At 34.8% G+C, this 20,214-nt stretch overlaps 1 protein-coding gene across 1 annotated transcript; it reads right to left on the reverse strand.

The window, feature by feature from the left end:
* Positions 1-5,500: 5,500 nt before the first annotated feature.
* Positions 5,501-11,225, reverse strand: LOC143594858 (putative leucine-rich repeat receptor-like serine/threonine-protein kinase At3g14840). The gene is made up of 23 exons (XM_077074061.1): positions 11,048-11,225; positions 10,368-10,542; positions 10,152-10,223; positions 9,985-10,053; positions 9,825-9,896; positions 9,672-9,743; positions 9,530-9,601; positions 9,367-9,438; positions 9,191-9,262; positions 9,038-9,109; positions 8,893-8,964; positions 8,729-8,797; positions 8,575-8,640; positions 8,416-8,478; positions 8,254-8,301; positions 8,121-8,164; positions 7,647-8,038; positions 7,236-7,575; positions 7,037-7,155; positions 6,738-6,948; positions 6,344-6,581; positions 6,130-6,280; positions 5,501-5,951 (listed from the first exon to the last, which is right to left on the reverse strand). Exons 1-23 carry the CDS (start codon positions 11,139-11,141, stop codon positions 5,577-5,579), a joined length of 3,030 nt encoding a protein of 1,009 aa, XP_076930176.1. The 5' UTR covers positions 11,142-11,225; the 3' UTR covers positions 5,501-5,576.
* Between the last annotated feature and the right edge of the window lie 8,989 nt (positions 11,226-20,214).

Raw genomic sequence — 20,214 nt, forward strand, 5'->3', positions numbered from 1 at the left:
CGTTTCCTTACGCTTCCCTTTCGCCTTATGGCGAGGGTTTGCGTCGGTATCGGATTCTTCCCTCTCGTCGTCTGAGTACTCGCACTCACTATTCATATTGAGATGTTGGCGAGTACTGCCGAATTCGTCAGCCTGTTGAACTGAACGCAAGCGTTCATCCAATTCAGCTTGGAACTCTCTCTGACGTGCTTCGGCCCACGCCTTCACTTGATCTAGTGTTTGGCGAGGGACCCTCGTTCGTTTTTCCAACTGGGCATCAGTGAACCCCAGTGGAATATTTACTGCACTTGCCCCGGCTTGGGTAGCCGGGGTAGTGTTCGTAAGATTTGTATAACCGCCGGTGTTCCCAGTTACTGGGGTTGTGGTCACCGGGGTTTCTTGGTCACTTACTGGTCTTGGGACCGGAGTAACGTTAACCATTTCTTCAGAAACTTTGAAAAAACTAATTAGTTCTAGGTTTTGTCCCACGGATGGCGCCAATGAAGAAACACTAAGTGAACCCTGGGTAGATTATAGATAATCTGGGGGTTAAGTAATGTTTCCCACGATGATGAGGTCTAGCAGAGAAGGTTATTCTTCAGGGGACCTGCAAAACAGACACCGTAAGCTCGTCACTGAGAAGGGGGGGGTTCCTCCTTGTGACCACCCTCCGGCGTGAGAATCAGACTAGATTGCTCTGAATATAAGTGTATATTAAGAGATTGCTAGATAAGATTGAGATATCAGATGATGTCCTTACCATTCCAAGGTGTTGGAGTATTTATAGCCGAAGGTAGGTTTCCTAGAAGGTACAGCCGGCTGAATAGTATTCCTGTTCCACCAACAGTGGACTACGCACAGGCCATACTGGTTGGTGAATAGGCTACGGCCAACAGTAAAGGTCGGCTGTACACTGTTCCTTTACTGCCGGCTACGCACTGTTCCACCAACTGTAGGCTGCGCACGTCCCATCGTAAGGGTTGGTGAGTAGGCAGCGGCTAATAGTGACACACAGTACTAGAGGGTGCTCCTCCTCGTATTGTTGTCGGTGAGCTGTCACCCTGTGATTGGTTCATGGGTTGTTCTGGTCAAATTGTCTGTTCCGCCCATACCTTAGTAGGTATAGTACGAAAGATCTTCCAGAAGCGTACGGACTGGCTCATTTAGGCGGGAGTATTCCTGCCTTGCTCATTCCTTCATGTGACTACTGAAGTAAGTAATGCCTTGTGCGTGTAGCCTTGCTGTTAGTGCGGGTAGCCTTCCCTGATGGCTTGTATCCGCAGCTGCGGGAACAAGCGGGGTACTTCACCATTGGGAGGCTTTCCCTGCGGGTACAGCTGGCGTACTGCGCGTAAGGTTCTCTGAGCATGGTCGGTCCTGCTGGAGCAGTTGGTCGTTGCGCAGACGTCCCTGTTCAAGGTGAGTCTTGCGGGTCCAACTGGGCTCTGCTGGGACCTACCTCTTCAGAAATTGATTAGACGTAAAACGTTATCGCTTTGTACAAGTTTCATAAACAGAAAATTGTTTGTATCTTTCAGTTTCTAATTTTATGAGTGTCGGTATCATAACGAACCAAACCAATACCGATCGAATTCAAGCGGATCGTGCAGAGAAGTCCCACTAGTTATATATTATAAAGGTATAGATGTGGATGTGTTTTAGAAAAATATATATTATTTGTCAAACACCTAATTCTTTTATGAGAAAACAAAAAGAAGTTTTTGTTTTGTTTTGGAGTTCATGTATTCTTCTACAAACTTAACCTACCCTCGCATATTTAGTTTTATAGTAATATCACATTTTTATATATAATTTACGCACCCAACATCAGTTAGTTGACTTTAATTCACCACATTCTCACAAAGTTACTAAAAAAATCCTGCATCCACCAATATAACTCGTTTGTTCATATACTTTGTTATATTTTAAACATGAAAATGTGAAATTATAACTAAACTTGGTTTTTTCCTTATCTTCAAAAATAAATAAGTTATTTTATAATTTGATACACTCATTCTAACAATGCCTCTAGAGAGCAAGATTTGGTCATTTAATGTTTAGAAGCTTCATTCCTTTGTTATATTTTCTTTCTTAAGCCCATTTATGTTCTTTACCTTCGAAAAGAATAATATATAGTGATGCAACACGTTTCAACTAATTTAAGACACGTAGAACAAAATTTTTAATTAAAGTAATGTTTTATTAATAAAAAAATATGAAGTCTTAGTTTAACATATATCTACCTAATCGTATGTTTAAACTTAGTTGTCTACTTGTCTTGTTGAAAAGAATTTTTAGGGTCTAAAAATAGTTTTATTCAAAATAGAAAGGCTTGTATCCACTTGATCCAATGTGTAGTGGGCTACAAATTTGGGTGGACATGAGGCAAGAGCCCCCCCCCCCCTCCCCGGTGGGCGATAATAGAGGGCATGGATTTGTCGTTTGGGTGCAGTGGCGGACATACATTAAGTTGAGCCGTAGCCTCCGCTACGGCTCAACTTTTTACCGGTAGTGTAAACAAAATAAAATTGTGCTGATTTTCGTGTTTCGTTACCGCTGGAAAAAAATAACGTTACCGTTAAAATTTTAAGCCCAACCAATCTATGTTTTAAACTCAATCAAAAGCCAAAGCCAAACAAAAAAACCCATTAACCCAACCCAACAAAACCACCTTTCAAGAGGGAAAGGATTAAATCAAGAGGTTTCCCTTGCACGAGGCGGAGACACGCGATGGGGTTCTCATCATAGAACAATCACAAGTGTGTTAAAATTATTCCCGAGAGTTGTTGAGTTACTTCAATTTATTAAATTAGATGGAGATAGTGTGCAACAAAAATACAATGTGAAAGGTATTCTATCATATTTGAAGACTCTTGAAGTTGTGTTTTATATACACTTGTTGGACGAAATTTTAGGCATCACAAATGCTTTATCAAAACATCTTCAAAAAAAGAGTCAAGATTTGTTAGAATCGTCTAAGTTGATAAGCGGGACAAATCGAGCATTGAATAATCTAAGACAAACCAAAATTGACAAGATGTTGGCAAAAGTTACATCTTTTTGTGAAAAAAAAAAACAAGATTAAGATGTTAAATATGGAGGAAAGTTAATCAGGCGTCATGTGGTGAACTCTCGGGTGGGCAAAAGTGAAATTGCATTAATTTTGACGTTATTTTACTAATCTCGTGAAAATAACGTTAAAAGTGGCGAAAGGTTAATCATGCATCATGTGGTGGTGTTGATAGCCGAAAGACAAGGGTACATGCACCAATAAGCCGGTGTCCCGATGATTGAGTGTTATGTGCCTTATGTCCAAGGCTTGATGCAAAACTACTATCGAGTCGGGGTCTCACCGGAAGCAGCCTCTCTATCCCTATGGGGTAGAGGTAAGGCTGTCTACATCTTACCCTCCTCAGACTCTACCATAGTTTTGCTATTGGTGGGATATACTGAATACGTTGTTGATGATGATGATGATGATGATGAAAGTTATGGTAATCAAAGAAACCGGAAGTATGTCATTACTAATCGACATCATTTTGAGGTTGAAGTTTTTAACACGGTCTTGGATATGCAAATTCAAGAACTTGGAAATAGATTTAGTGAGGTCTCAACTAGTTTGTTAGAAAATATGTCGGGTTTAAATCCTTGTGATTCGTTTTCCAAGTTTGACATATCTAAAATAGTGGCTTTTTCAGAGATGTATCCGAATGATCTTACTAACGAAGAAAGAGGGTGTATTCCGGGTGATCTTACGACATTTTATTACACTTTAAAGGAAGATGCTAAATTTGCAAAACTGGGTGGAAAATTGGTGATCTTGCTCGTGTAATGGTGGAAACCGGAAAACACACAACTTTTCCTTTGGTTTATCGAATATTGAAGCTAGCATTGGTTTTACCGGTTGCAACTGCAACCTTTGAAAGATGTTCTCTAAAATGAAGCTTATCAAGACGGATTTGCGCAATCGAATGGGTAATGAGTATTTGAACAATGCTTTAGTTTTGTGCGGTTTAAAGAGAAATGTTTGATAAAGTAAATGAAGAAGATGTAATGACTCGGTTTCAAGCTATCAAAAACCGAAGAGGATATATTTACAGCCCAACCTAGATCCCCCGCTGTTGGTTCATTAACCCGGTTAGTTTAAATTTATTTGTTGTCGTGTTGTTTATATTTGTTTCGTTAACATTGTATTAAATATGGGGGAAAAAATTTTGAGCGTTACGGCTCGGTTTCGAGTTTAGATCCGCCACTGCCTAGGTGTGTTTGTTCGTTTAATATTATTATATTAGTATGTGTGTGTAATTATATATATGTGTGTGTGTGTGTGTGTGTGTGTGTGTGCGTGGGAAATGAATCATGCGAGAACTGATATTACAACGAGAAGTGCGAGAAGTCGATCTCAGCCCTTGATTACACTACACACATCAATGGTTTAAATACAAAATGGTATTTTGTAATTATTTATATTATCTGATCTCTTGTTTTATGATAAAATAACTTAATTAAACTCGAAGGCTAAACCGATTTTTTTTTTTGAATGGGGATGCTAGATAAACATTTTGTTTTTTTTTTACTTTTTTTTTTCCATTTTTTTGTTTTTATAAATTTTTAATTATTATTTTGATTTTTAAAGGTGTTTTTCCCTTACAAAAATGATGTGATCGATGTAGGTGACTAAGTGTGTACCATAAGGATGTGAGGAAATGATCAAGGGCCGGGAAGAGAGTTCCCCCGTTCCCCATTTTTTCGGAATTCCCCAATAAACTCACCCCTATATATATATATATAGAAAGAGAGAGAGAGAGAGAGAGAGAGAGAGAGAAAAGAGTTCAAATAAGAATAAGGAGTTTCCTAAGAATGATAAGAACCAACATATATTTGACATTTGGCATTACAAATTGTGGTGAAAGAACAATTTTAAGAAACTATGTCGGTTTTTGGTAATTTTAAATCTTAACCATTGATTAACATGATCCAATGACTATGATTTATTCCTAGTCTTTCTAGAAAACTACTTCTTTTTAGTATAAACCTCTCCTATATATATATATATATATATATATGCTATTTTGTTTTGTATTGTTTAAACTATTTTTTTATGTGTTTACGGTTGTTATATTATGTTATGTTATGACGTGTCATGTCAGGATGCTATGTTATTTTCCTATGTAGTGGAATGTTATCCTAAGCAACACCAATATATTTGAGTAGCAAATGTTAAGATTCTCTTTTTGTATTTGGAAACTGATATACCACATCAACAATGGTCCAAATGATATGGTACAAGATGATTAAGTACTCCACCCCTTCACAATTCACAGATTAGAAAGTAATGGTTTTGCATATTTTACTTAAATAGTGTGGCCAATATTATTTTGATTGCACTGAAAAGTTTGATTCTCCACTTATATACATATGAATGCCATTTAATTCTTTTATTACAATATTAAACATCATGTTTCGATTTGTTTCATATGACTAAAGACTATACATCAAAAGTGTGTTTAAAACTAGTATCTTTTAAGTCCAGGAATGATATATGCACTAATAATACTATCCCATGATTATAATCTGTAATAAACTATACTGGTCTTTCAGTACGATCTGGTATCTACCGACGGGATCTCAAACACATCAGAAGACGATGTTGTGTCAGTTCGAATCGTGTTGGAATGAGTTTGACCCCCGCTTTGACTTCGTTGACCTTTCATATCATGCCGAAAGTCTCTCATGGCTTTGAACCTCAAATCTTCAGAGTAACCGCCTACTTCCGGAACTATTTCCGGCACACAAGTTTTTCCAGTGAGCATATTTACAACCTCTGACATCGTTGGCCTCATTGACGAAGAACCGTTCGTGCACAGAAGTGCTACTTTCACAACAGTTTCCGCTTCTTGTTTGTTCATTGTCGACTCCAATCTCTCGTCGAAAAGCTCTGCGTATTGCTTACTTGTTTCTAGTCGACAAGCCTGCGTAATCAGTCATATTCATTCATATTCAGTAAACTTATAACATGTCGTATAAAACCTTATTTTATTTTTATATAGGTCGCATAAACCTTTTCTACATATCATATTGCCCGCGTATGATATGTGGAAAAGGTTACACAATGGCCTACATGATTGACGATGAAAACTCGAATCGTACCCAATCTAGAAGACAAATGCAGTCCTTAGTTGGAATGTAATTGTTGTTGTTTTTGCCGCTAACAACTTCCAACAGCACCACTCCAAAGCTGTAAACATCTGCCTTATCACTCAAGTAACCCCAGAGAGCATACTCTGGTGCCATGTATCCACTGCAAGTTCATAAATGAAGTTAGATTTAAAAGAATGTAGGGATTGAGTGATTAATAATTTACATTGTTCCGGCAACTCGTGTGCTAACGTGAGTCTTCTCGTCTTCGTTTAGCCTTGCCAATCCAAAATCTGAAATTTTAGGATTCAGATCTTTGTCAAGTAGCACATTTGTGGCTTTGATATCCCGGTGCACGATTTTGATCCTTGATTCTTCGTGAAGAAATGCTAAACCTTGAGCAATCCCGATGCATATGTTGAATCTCGTTGGCCAGTCGAGCATTAATCGACTTTTACCGGAATCTGTATAATATAACAGGGTCAAAAAATTTAACTTTGAAAGTCAAACAAAGTAAATTTGAATTTTAAATCCATTTAACAAGGTTTACAATTATGAGTTTAAAAATTATGTTCATTGACCTGAAAAGTCAAACTGCAAGAAAACCAAAACACACTCACCAAACAAAGCATTTGCAAGGCTATTATTTTCCAAGTACTCATAAACAAGCAACAGCTGATCTCCTTCAATACAACATCCGTGGAGTTTAACAAGATTCGGATGTTGTAAGCACGAAATCACACCAATCTCGTTCAAGAACTCACGGTTTCCTTGCTTTGAATGTGTTGAAAGCTGCTTCACTGCAACCGCTGTGCCATCAGTCAACGTACCCTGCAAACCAACACGCAAACACAAATGTTACAAACACGAAACCGAGATCAAACAGATGATTTTTTTGTACTAGATTATAATTTATTACCTTGTAAACAGGCCCAAACCCTCCTTCCCCTACTTTGTTTGAATCATTGAAGTTGTTTGTAGCAGTCTTTAGTTGTTTCAAAGAAAATGAAAGTGTTTTAAGCTCCAACCCTTCAAAATCTGTTCAAAATAAAGTCAACAAAAGTCAAAAGAGTTCACAAATGGATCAAGAAAGTCAAAGAAACAGATAAAGACTTCACCTTTATCGGTCTTTTTCCGCCCCTTTAAACATTTCCACCAGAAAACACCCAAAATCAACAAAACAAGAAACGGGACACCAAGCCCGACACCTATATAAATGCCTTTACTCGTCTTCTTTCCACCAACCGAACAAGTCTTGAAATACGGGTCAACATCAATAGCCGATACAAGAGGCCCATAAACTCCTCTTTTAGGAAAACGGGTCGTTCCTTTACCCGCCCAATAAAACCCGATCTCCAAGATATTATTCGTCACACTCGCATTAAACCGAACAACCACAGGCCTAGTGAACCCACCAGCCTCATCTTCAAGATTAAAATCTTTTCTAACTATTCGCCCCTAATTCACATACAACTCATTTAGCCCATTTTATAACCAGTATCTTGAATATGACATCATAAAATTATTACCTGAATATAAATATCAAATATTCGTCTGCCGAGACTTCTATACGTGCTGTCGTTAGTAAACTGTAACTCTGCAAAGTGCAGATTAACCGCATAATCTTCGTTTTCTAAACAATAACTGAAGTAAGTGAGTGTAAGTGGTGAGAGACGAGCGGTCGTATAAAGTGGAGGTAAGCTCGTGTCCCCTTGTAAAGATTCTATGTATCGCGTGTTTTGGTAAATGTTGTCATCCATGAAGTCACCTGTGCTACTAAATCCCCAGTTCCTGGAGGCTTCGTACAGCCTGGCGGCACCACCATCGACATTAGCGTCTCCTTCGTAAAGAACAGACCGCCCGTTACTTTCTCTAACCGTCAAATCACTCCCGCCACAGTTAACATGTAAAGAACATTCATCTGTCATGAAATCAACCCATTATCTTTTTAGCTAATTTCATATTTCATTTATGTGACATGCTTAGAGATGGAAAATACTCACATCTAGGACATTGGACATTTTCCACACACGGAACCATGTCCTGTCTGTTGAGAATATTATCATAAGAACAAACATCAAATGTGGATAAACAAAAATGTATTAATGCTAGTAAAAGCCATGGAAACTATCTTACATCGGGTTTATTGTCGAAGAGCTTCTGAACAAGTTAACATAAAAGTTCCTAGTATAGAGACCAACGAAAAAAAACAAGTTGTTACACAACAACAATAGCATATTGAATTTAATTCGAAACATGTTGTTTTTTTTAGATGTTTTAATAAATAAAAAGGCTTACCTGTTCGGTCGGCATGTGGCTTGATTAGGTCCTTGCCATGTAAAATTGTTATAGGAAAGGTCACTGCACAAAGACACTCGAATAAAAATATCAGTTTCTAAACACCTAAGCATGCTTCATGAAATTTAAAAAAGGTTTATTAACAAAAAAAAAACTTACATACTAGCTCCATTGACCAAAAGTGTTTCCGGTATGTCGCCACTTAGCATGTTACTAGTTAAAAACCTATTCAAAAATCAAAACAACATCAAGATGCTTCTTCGGTAACACATAATAGTTTAAGCGCAATAAAACTAAAAATTACCAAACTTACACTAATCGCAAACTCCTCCCGAGGATGTTATCAGTTATTCTTCCTACTAACCTATTAAAACTTACATCCCTGTTAAGATCACATTAAAAATTATGTCACAAAACATAAAAATTTAGTAAAATAAAATAAAATAAAATAAAAAAGTCTATGTAGTGTATACTTACAACATTTCAAGCTGTCTCACTTGCCATATATACTCCGGTATTTCTCCTGAAATATTGCAGTTTCTCAAGACCCTGAATTTATGAATGAAATATCAGAGTTCATACGAGTTAAAGACGAAAGTCAATGCTTGAATTGTGTGCATACAATCTTATTAATCCTGTAGTGCTGTTGAGCTGAGGAAATCGTTGTGTCGGCCCACTTATGTCACTAATTCTCCTGCAAAACACGCATTCATGAAGAACACAAACTTAACTTATGGACATATTAATCTAAAAACAAAAGGTTAACTTTACTTACAGATCAGATAGGTTTTCTAGAAGAGATATGTTTGAAGGAATAGGCCCCGTGAGTCCACTCGCCACAATTTCTCTTGAAAAACATCAAAACATTAAATTTATGACATTCTTGAATGTGAAATGCAATTCTTTAAAAATTGAAATTCTACATTTTAAAGAGTTTATGGAGCATCTTACAATCTAGTAAGTAGTTTCCAGTTTTGTATAAAATCAGGTATCGGCCCAGTGAAGTTGTTGTCATTTATCCTACTGCATAATACACAAAAAGCATTCAGTTTTTTAGATGATTTTTTTAGGAATAGAAAAACTTTGGTTAAGAGAGTGAAGTAAATATTTTTACAAATTTTTTAGATTTCCTAGTTGACCAAGGGTTGTTGGCAGCCTACCGGTCAACCGGTTTGAAGACAAGATCCTGCAATATAATATAACAGATTAATAACTCCAAATATCAATAATTTTAATTGAAACTTAATCAAACTTACAAAGAGTTCAAGTTGATTAATCTCCCTAATTCAGATGGAACAGTTCCTGAAAGCCTGTTTGCTTCAAGGTCTCTGATCAATAATTTTAACAAGTATATTATAAACATAAAAAAAAATAAGTCAAAGTTGACCAGTATATAAATAAAAAGCTACAGTTTTGTGAGGGTAGTGATATTGCTTAGTTCCGGTGGGATTTCGCCTGTTATACGGTTGCCAAGAAGAGAGCTGCACAAGGAAGAATAAAGTTCACAACTTTAAGCTCTCACACAAAAGAAAATTATGTAACTAGTTAAGGGTAAAAATGAGATTTCACATGTCTTGTAGCCGTGTTAAGCCCCATTCAGGCGGGATTATGCCACTTAAGTAATTGTAAGCAAGATCTCTGCAAATAGAATAAGATATACTTAAGTTTCATTAAGTCTTGACAGTATCAAAACGGTTTGATAAATAAGTTATTTATGTGTTTAACAGACGACTTACAACGACCGGAGGTAAGGAAGCTTTGCTAATTCGGGTGACAGTACTCCATCAAGACTATAAAACTTATGCGTGCTGCATTGACAAACAAATTATATAAATTCCAAAAACTTGTTATCGAAGACGTTTACTTTTAAAGTCAAAGATGTAAAGAAAACCTAATGATATTGTTAAATGTTAATACTCAATGAATAGAATTAAAAAGACAGAACTTTATACATCTTTACGACATGACAATCGGTATTGTTGCCAATGTTGCAATCGCATCCGATGCTGGCATTAGCTTCCTGGGATAGCTTTGGCACTTCGGTAATGGTGTCAAGATTGCAACTATCTCCATTAAATCTCCAACTTGTTGCATTCATTGCAGCAAGAATGTTTTCAACAGCTTCCACTAAATTTAATTAACAAAAGAAAAAAAAAATCATATCTTTTTGAACCAAACTAATGATATTATTTGAACTTAGAAGTCAAACCACTCAAGTGGGATTAAATCATTGGGAATCAATTACTCAATTATTAAAACTAAACAAAAGATCAATACACTTTCAAGTTGCAATCATTAAAAGAGAGATGGTTTTTGACTTTTACAGACAACCCATGAGTTCTTAAAAGTTTATTATAAAAATTCATAAACATGCTAAACTTATATACAGAAATTAAATTACATAACTTTTTGCATTAAAATCATAACACAAAAAAAAACAAAAAAACATAGCTTTATCTCCAATCCAAGCTGCAAACAATAATATAATTTTTCTGGCAATCCAAATCAAGATTCTTTAGTAAACAATAATATAATTTTAAAGAAAAACTAAATCAAGAATCAACAAACCAATTTTCTTGAAACAAAAAAAAAAAGATTTTTTTAACAAAATATCAAACAATATGTATGTTACCTTCTTGTTGTGGCACAACTGATTCAGCATGTGTTAGCAAGATTACAAAACAAAGAGTTTGAAGCAGTATGCATTCAGGTTTTCTTGCAGCCATTGTTACAGAGGACAAGAGTTGGTGGTGAAGAAGAAAAGTTTGGTTTTGGATTAATTTATTAACAGCAAATTGCTATTCTTCAAGCTTGAATAGAATGATAAGTGAGATGTGTGTATAGTAGACTTTGTTGGTCTAAAACAAGGAGTCATACATGACAACTTGTTTCCTGTATTTTGTTTTTGGTAGAACCGTACATGAAAAAGATTTATGGGACTGTTTCTTGACTTTAAATGGGAATAATACCGATTGTCAACATTGGGAGCAATGTTTTCATAACCGGATTTTGAATTAGTACTAGATAACTTGAGAGCAATGTTTTCATAACCGGATCAGACAGTGAACCGGACGGGTTATTGCCGAACAACTTTTGTCTCGGAAATAACGGTTAAGAATGAAAAATGTTACATTAAAAAAAAAAGTTTATAGTAAACCGGTTCTCCGGTCGGACCGGCCCGTCTAAAAAACACTACATGGGAGAAGTGTTGGGATTTTAATTTGTATGGGTTATATATTAGTCGGGTGGAATTTTTTTATTTTTTTTGTTGTGTGTTTTTGTAAACACCATCGCATGGTTGCATGTAGGGGTCTTCCGAATAACTGAAAAAAACAAATCCTATCCGTAATTGAAAAAACTGAATCCGAATTCAGAATTCGATTTCAGTTATCTTTTTTTCTTTTAAGCGATTAGTTTGTTTTATTCGGTTAACCGAATTAATCGAATAAAATACGAACTATATTAATTATTTTGGATTTGGCTAAGTATTTTTGAAGTCCATGTCTAACATGTGTAGCCTAAATTTAATATATTGCTTCCATAAATATAATTATGTAGCATTATACATTATCACTTTGTGCTAGTTTCATAAGCAGAAACATTGTATCATTAGGTTGCTTTTACGAGTGTCGGTATCATAACAAACCAAACCGATACCAATCGAATTCCAGTTGATCGAATCATACAGAAAAATCCCACTAGTTATATATTATATAAGTATAGATGTGGATGTCTTTTTAGAAAAGTATATATTATTTGTCAAATACCTAATTCTTATATGAAAGAAAAAATAAAATTATCTTTTGTTTTGTAGTTCATGTATTCTTCTACAAAGTTAACCTATCCCTGCATTATTATTTTGTATTTTTTTTTTATTCTAACATTGAATTGAACGTTCATGAATTGAATCTCATCGTGTTCAAACCAGGTTTATGTAAGAAAACATTAATTGCACATCATACGCAACTCAAATATATAGATTTACATGAAACACGAAGTATTCACACACCATAAAATATATTGTGTTATATAGTGTAGAATTGTGGATACTCGTTTTTATATGTTATTTATGCATCCAACAGTTAGTTGACGTTAATTCGTCACATTTTAAAAAAGTTACATGACCAGTTAAAGAAATCCTAAATCCACCAATATAAATCGTTTTTTCATATGCTTTTATTATATTTTAAACATGAAATCATAACCAAACTTCGTTTTTTGCTTATCTTCAAACATAAATAAGTGATTTTATTTGATACACTCATTCTAACAAGGCCTCTATAGAGCAAGATTTGGTCATTTAACATTTAACGTTTCAAGGAGCTTCATTCCTTTATTATATTTTCTTTGGGTCTCTTTTTAACTGACATATAGTGATCCATATAGTGATACAAAACAAAAGTTTAATTAATTAAAAGTCATATTTTTATTAATAAGAAAAATATGTGAGGTCTTATTTTAACATATATCTAATCGTATATTCAAACTTAGTTGTCTTATTAAGATACTTTTTATTCAACATTGAAAGGTCGTATGGTGGACATATTTGACCATGACATAATACATGTTAAACTAGTCTACTTGATCTTTCTATATATATCCACAACAGCCAATAAGAATAGGCATGGGCCAGTGGGCCACCATGGACCATGGTCATCAGTGGTCTACATTTTGGGTCCCAAATCTAGAATGCCATGCAAGTCATACGTATACTTGATTGAATCTCTTTCTCTTTTTTTATCGTTGATTTTTATTGATGGTATAAACTATAAAATACCCCTTATTACATAAAACACAGGAAAAATGACAAAGTCAAGAACGGATCGTGTAAGAGCCGGTCACGGTTATGGTGGTTTTTCCGGGTTTTGGTAGGGTAGGGCCCAGGTAAAGGTGGAACCAGTTCCGGTGAGTCTGGTTCGGTTCCTGGTACGGTTTCTTTGAGAAACCAAAACCTGTTTTACACCCGTAGATTGGGTATATCGGGTCGGGTCCGGAACCGGGTTTTATCACAGTATCATGTGATTGCAAGTTTCTAACATCCCAGTTTGTTCCTCTTTTTCTCACATAATATTACTTTGCATCCAGTGGGCTGTGAGGCTCTCGCTCGCAGGCCCATGTTAAATTAACAAAGCCCCTTTAAATTTAACTAGCAGAACTTAAAATCCATATTCTTGCTCTCCAATTTCTTGGTTGGTTGTTATTGATTATTTAGTTGGCACCAAATCACCTTTGTTCTATGGTTTGCTACTATTCGTTATTGGTTTCATTTAGTTGGTTCGATTCTTGTTTTAGTTTCTATTGGTTGATTTTTTTACAACTAAATTTCATATTTATCTTGCACTTGTTTAATTCATTTCTTATAATTCGGTATGCATTGGTCGTGGAATATTTGATTCAATTTTACGAGGACACGCTTTTTAGCACTCGCTTAAAGTAAATAAAAACATTTTAAAGAAATCTTTACCCAAGTGATATCAACACTCCCATCTTATCCATGTATCATTTTTATTATATGAATTGCATTTTATTTTTAATTAAAAAGATCCAATTATAATAGAAAGGTATGTAAGCGGGCAACAAACTTTGACGTCACCCCCTTTAGAATGTCAAAATTAATCCTGCTGAAAACAAAGTTATCGTTCTTCGGCGTCATTGAATTACTGTGCAAGTATAATAACCCAAACTTTTGTATTAGATAACAAATGAATAAATATATATATATATATATGTATAATATATTTGATAATAATAATAATAATGATAGTAATTTAAAAGTTGAAACCTGATGAGTTCAAACTCAATTTTGAGCACATGTTTTATCATCTTCTAGAAAACCTTGTTTTCAAATTCAAACGAACGGCCAGATAATTCGGGTGATCTCCGAAGCCTCGTTACCAACAACCTCCGTTATATATTGTTAGCAAACTCCATCGCACCATTCTATCAACTACTCTCACATCACGCCTATCTCCACCTCCCTCACAGAGACTTCACTTTGTTGCTATTACGAGTGGTCGCGACGACTCCATTGCTGACAAACCGTCGCGAACCGATCACTTAGCAATCTAGTTTCTTCCTGTTCGCGACACTAGGTAAATAAGCAAACCATATTCTAAGTCAATTGGTTTATACATATTAGTTTTAATATAAATGCTTGTTATACTCAGTTCAAATTCCGACTTCGTACGCCACCACCGCCGCGCATCGCGTACCGTATCGTGTTTCAACTTCCGATTCCTTTCCGATTTAAATAAGGTATACAAGAATCGCCGTACCCTTTACTCCTTAAATTCTTATTCTATAGAATGTTGATCCAAACGATTATTAATATGTTCTAACTACATGAACAGCCTAGTTACTGGTGCGAATTCCCACCGTTCGAGTTGTCGTGTTTGACTTGTTCAGTTTAGACAGACCGATTAAGTCACCGTCACGCTTCCTTGCTTTACCGTTACCTACCTTGTTCAACAATTGAGGTAACAAATTTATCCTCACTGTCGATTCCGGCGACTAAAAAGGTGTAAACGTAAAACGGAATTTTAAAGAATAAGAATATTATATTAATAATAGAGTTAATGTGTATTCATATTATTTTTCCCTTTGTACTGTTGTGTACATGTTTGTTTTCTTATTCAAAACATGCCCACCTTAAATAGATCTAGTCTTGTTCTCTTTATTCTTGTTATTGTTAGTTTTGGTTCTCACAAGCTTGAATATATGGTTAAGAAGATGTTGTCTTCATTTGTCAAATATAATCAGTTTTGAAAATTATAGGTATTTGACTTTTTATACTTATTATATATTATAATTCAAGAGGTGTACGAATGATTGTTAACCCATTTAACAACTGAGAAGGGTCAAAAATATGTTTTGGAAAAATAATGAGAATAAGGGCAAAAATAATAACGGTAAACCGCCTCGGTCGTCGGAAGTCGTAGCTACCATCGAATAAAACAAGTAACTTGAGTTTCTAAATTTTAAATTCAAACTATGAATATATGTAGGTGTTAGTTTGACTTAACCCGACTAGACTTTACTTGTTAGCTCATCGACTATTAAGGTACGGATTCTGTTTTTCTTCACTCATAGTATTGGTTCTAGTCCATTTTATATTCGATGTCCGTCACTTCGTAGTGCGGATTTTTGTTATCTAGTTCGGTTTATTCGTATGATATGGTTATATTAATTTTATAGCATGCAATAGGTTATATATATTTTGAATTCATTATTGCATGTTCCTGTTTAAATATCTTTTAGTTATACGACTTTAGTTCAGTACTCTGTTACCCGAGCATTTCTGACTTGTCGTTGGGGCGTCAACGACATGACACTTATCGTGACAGTGCGTAATCAAAGTTCACGACGTCTCTAACCGTACTTATGTAGTACCTTGGCCACTTAGAGGCGATTAGATCGATCTTAGCTCCGACTCCTGACTCCTGACTCTTGACTTCTGTTTGAGATGGAACAATGTGTGCACGCCACCCCCACCGTCTCCTTGGTGCATGGACTAGCTAGCTGTGTACCCCTCTGTTTAGGCTATGGGTGCTTCCGCATTACACGACCTATTTATTTTAACATCATCGTCGTGTATTTTAGTAATTATATTTTGCTTCGCTATATTTCTGGTCCGTTTTGATATGTGTATATGCATTTGGTTAAATTTGAGTATATTCAGATTACATCCCGATCATGTATCGGATTATGTTTCGCATCTAATTATAGTTCGGTCTAAAACGTGGTTTTATATCCGCAATAGTTTCATTTTCAGTTCAGTCTGTGTTTTGTCTTATGTATGCCTTTACCTGTACTATTGTTCTCTCCGTTACTGTGCAATTTTTGGCTCAGCCGTATTTTTTTTTGTTTGTGTCTATCTGTTTGTTAGCAGGTAATTCGGGAAATCGGGGAAATCAGTGATGAGAGTAAAATGAAGCTCGAAAATAAGGACTTGATTTAATTTTCTTTTATTTAAGCATTTTATGAATTTGACTTAGAATTTCTTTCAGTTTGTTTTTAACTTTTTTGGTTGTCATGGGATTCTTTTCATTTCGTTTAAATGGATTTTTGTTTGGTCTATGATATATGTAATAGTGACACGTCAGCCTGTTCCGGGTTGGGGTGTTACAGCAAGACTCGTTGAACTTTTTTTAAAAACGTAGCAGCATCGGGGGCAAGGGACCCAAATGTATTAAAAGCAAAAGAAATAAAGGCGTGTTGATTTTCAGCACGCGTCTTCTTGTTTTGACGCGTTACCCTAATTGAATGTTATTAGTTGGAACTCATGTATATGTTGTTGTGTGCTTATTATTTCAGGTTGAAAAATGTGTTGAATATCAGCAAAAAACATATCTAAAAGAGGTCAAGATAAAAATACTGCGCCGTTACCGTGACAATCCGGTTAGGCACCGATAGAAATATTATGTAACACCCATGTTTCTATCATAAAGATACAGTACACTTTTATTACAAACTATAACATAATTGTTTTGTAAGTTTATGTCTTTCAATATTATGTTTTCGTTTGAATATGACTTGTAATTATATATCATGTTGTTGTCTTATAAACGTTTAAAAAAATATGTTTAAATATATGTATGTTTAATCTACGATTTTAATAATTTCCGTCCATATAGTACACGAGTCAATAACCTAGTTATAAACATACCAATACATTATCGAAAGTTTTGTGAGGAATTTTCCTAGTTACTACAAAATAACAATTGTTTATATAAAATTTTTATCAAAACTCTCACAAACTATTAATTTGTATTATTATTTATGCAATGCTTAAATAATTTTATCTACTTTTTATTACTCCGTATTATTCGTCAACACACGGTCCCTGACCTACTAATAATGAGTTTTTTACTCGCGCATGGTAATAATTACATAGGGGTGGTAAATGTGACCCGTTAGGTTGAATGAGTTGTATTAAAATGTATATAACGGGTCTGAATGAGTCAAACTAAAAAAATAATTGAAACGGGTCAAAACCGGTTGACATTTCTATAAGGTTTTTTATTTTATGGAATGAGAAATCGAAGGAAACTTTTTAGTATTTTTACTTTTTTAGTTTTTTTTTTATATTTCGATTATGATTTTTTAATTATTTTTTTTATTTTTTAATGAGGAGTTTTTGAAATGGGTCAAAATTGGTTAAGATTTCAAAAACTCCTAATTAAAAAATTCAAAATAAATAAATAAAAAACTATAACTTGAAATATCTATAACTTGAAATATAAATCAAAAACTAAAAAGGTAAAAATACTAAAAAGTTTTTTCCGTTTTTCTCGTTTAAAAAAAAACTATTCAGATGTGGTACATTTTTGTTGTGATACGACATTTGAAATGGCAAGTATCTTTTGGACATTCTCTATTTCAAATGACAAGCGTAAATAGTGCATGTCTGATATGACATTTGATTTGACAACACCTAAATTATTATTTTTCTGTTTATATTTATCGTATTATATGTTTTTATTTTTATTTTATTTTTAAAAAAGGCTAATAACTAGCATTGTTTATAAAATAATATAATTAACTATTAAAAATTAATTAGTATTATTAAAAAGACTAATATGTTTTTACTTTTATTTATTTTACTTTTATTAATAATTAGTTATATATTATTATGAATACTAATAATTAGTATTACTTTTTTTTTTGGAACGACCAACTAAGTAACGTTGGGTACTCCGTACACGGCCCTCATTGGCTAAAGGTAGCCAGAGCCGGCCACGAGTCCGGACGGACGGAGCCCTTAGCGGTCCACCTATTGAGGGATCCCCGGGTAAAACCAGACCCCCACGCCCGTCAAATGACACGACAGCGAGGAGCCGCTAAAAACGGGTGAGATCAAGACTCGAACCCTGGCAAGCCAAGGTCATCCCTCATATCTCTCATATAAATTGGTGATAGTGAAGTATGAACCCCCTACTTCTCACTTGTAAAGTGAGTACTTTACCATTAAGCCACAACCAATTTATAATAAATAGTATTACTAATTAACATTAATTAGTATACTAATATTACTTTTGAATTAATAAATATAATATTAACCGAGTTCAGTAATATCTTTTTTAGTAGGTTTTTTTATCATTAATAGATATGACTGAACCCAGTTAATATTAAATTTATTAATTAAAGTAATATTAATATACTAATTAATATTAATTAAGAATACTAACAAATTTTTAACCCCTGCGTTACAGCGCAGGGAGCGTCTACCTACGGGTAGTCATTAGTTAAAAGCATTTTCAACAACAACAAACAATGGAGTCTTACTTGTGTGGTTGATAATCATATTATATATTGTGTAACTATTATTGAAAGTTGGTTGAATTGGGAAATTAGTGAGAGAAAGAAATAAAAGTAAAAACATATTAGTTCTTTTAATAACACTAGTTAATTTTTAATAGTTAATTGTATTAGTTTATAAACAATGCTAATTATTAGTCTTTTAAAAAATAAAATAAAAGTAAAAACATATAATATACATTAAACATAAAAATAAAAATGAAAAATTATGAGTTGTCAAATCTAATGTGAAATATGGCATGTACTCCAAAAATGTATTGCATCAACCATTTGAATCAGAAGACACTTGCCATTTCAAATGACATATCATACCAAAAATGTACTTCATCAGCCATTTCAAATGGCGGACCATCAGGTACCTGTCCAACTTACTCGACAAAAATCGACAACCCCTATATTTAATCAAAGACCCGCCATTTCAAATGATGGATCACCTAAAAACCATTATCACTCTTTCTCTCTCCTAGAAACCATTTCCACTACATCAAATTCCAAAATAATAAGTTCATAAATTGTTTTGATACTAAGAATAAAGCATTATTGCAAGCCCTTGATCGACTGGAGTGATAGCTACCTCCGGTGAAAAAGAACAATAGAAAAGCAAATAATTAAGAGGAGAAAGGTCAACGAAGTGATTAAACAGAAGGTCTAAAAATTAATAATAATGCCTTCGATTCCGGCCACCAGTCAACACAAAATGAAACACGGTCGCATAAGTCATGCAATGGCTTGCCTTCGCCGACAACAACACTCGCGCGCCACTGAAACCATAACCAACGAACCACCGATCTCGGTCGCCTCCACAAATCTGCGGCAGTTGGTTTGTTGAAGGTGAGTTAGCCAAGTGAAGTCAGACACGTAATCGGAGGCGACATATGAGTGTGGAAAAATGAGCGGTATTGCATGGTGAATTTTGTGGTTGAAATTCAATACGCTGAATAGTATATTTATTGAAAGATTGAAACTTGATAATTTGATGAATAGTTGATTCAATGAGAGTCGAAAGTGTTCGAGTCGTGGACGAAGAGTTACATGAAGCAATACAAAACCGAGGCCGAGAAGGTGAGAAGATTTGATGCGTAATATGCGACGAGTGGAGAGGCATAACTCGTCCGGGATTTATAGGCATCATCAGTTAAGTCTAGATTTGTATGCGGACTTGATTCCGGAGGAATTCAAATCTTATACCAGCTCTCCGTGTGAGGACGAAGAGGAGAATCATGCGGACGAAGAAGACATTGTTGGCTCTGTCAGCAAAGAAGAGTAAAGTTTAGTATAAAGGCGTGATTTACAAGTCAGTCACTGTCTATGAAGTTGTCATCCGTTAAATTGGTTTTATGCACACGCTGGCCATATACCATGTTAGTAAAGTTTTTATTATTTTCTCTTTGTTTATTGGTTTATCAGCTTGGAACAAAAACAAAGACGTGTGGTGGTTCAAGATATCGAGTTTAAAGGTGTTTCCAAGTTGGAAGATTTGTA

Source organism: Bidens hawaiensis, unplaced genomic scaffold (assembly GCF_021521415.1).
Source record: "Bidens hawaiensis isolate Kalapana, Puna unplaced genomic scaffold, B.hawaiensis_p1.1 tig00044251_1, whole genome shotgun sequence".
In the NCBI taxonomy this organism is placed as follows: Eukaryota; Viridiplantae; Streptophyta; class Magnoliopsida; order Asterales; family Asteraceae; genus Bidens; species Bidens hawaiensis.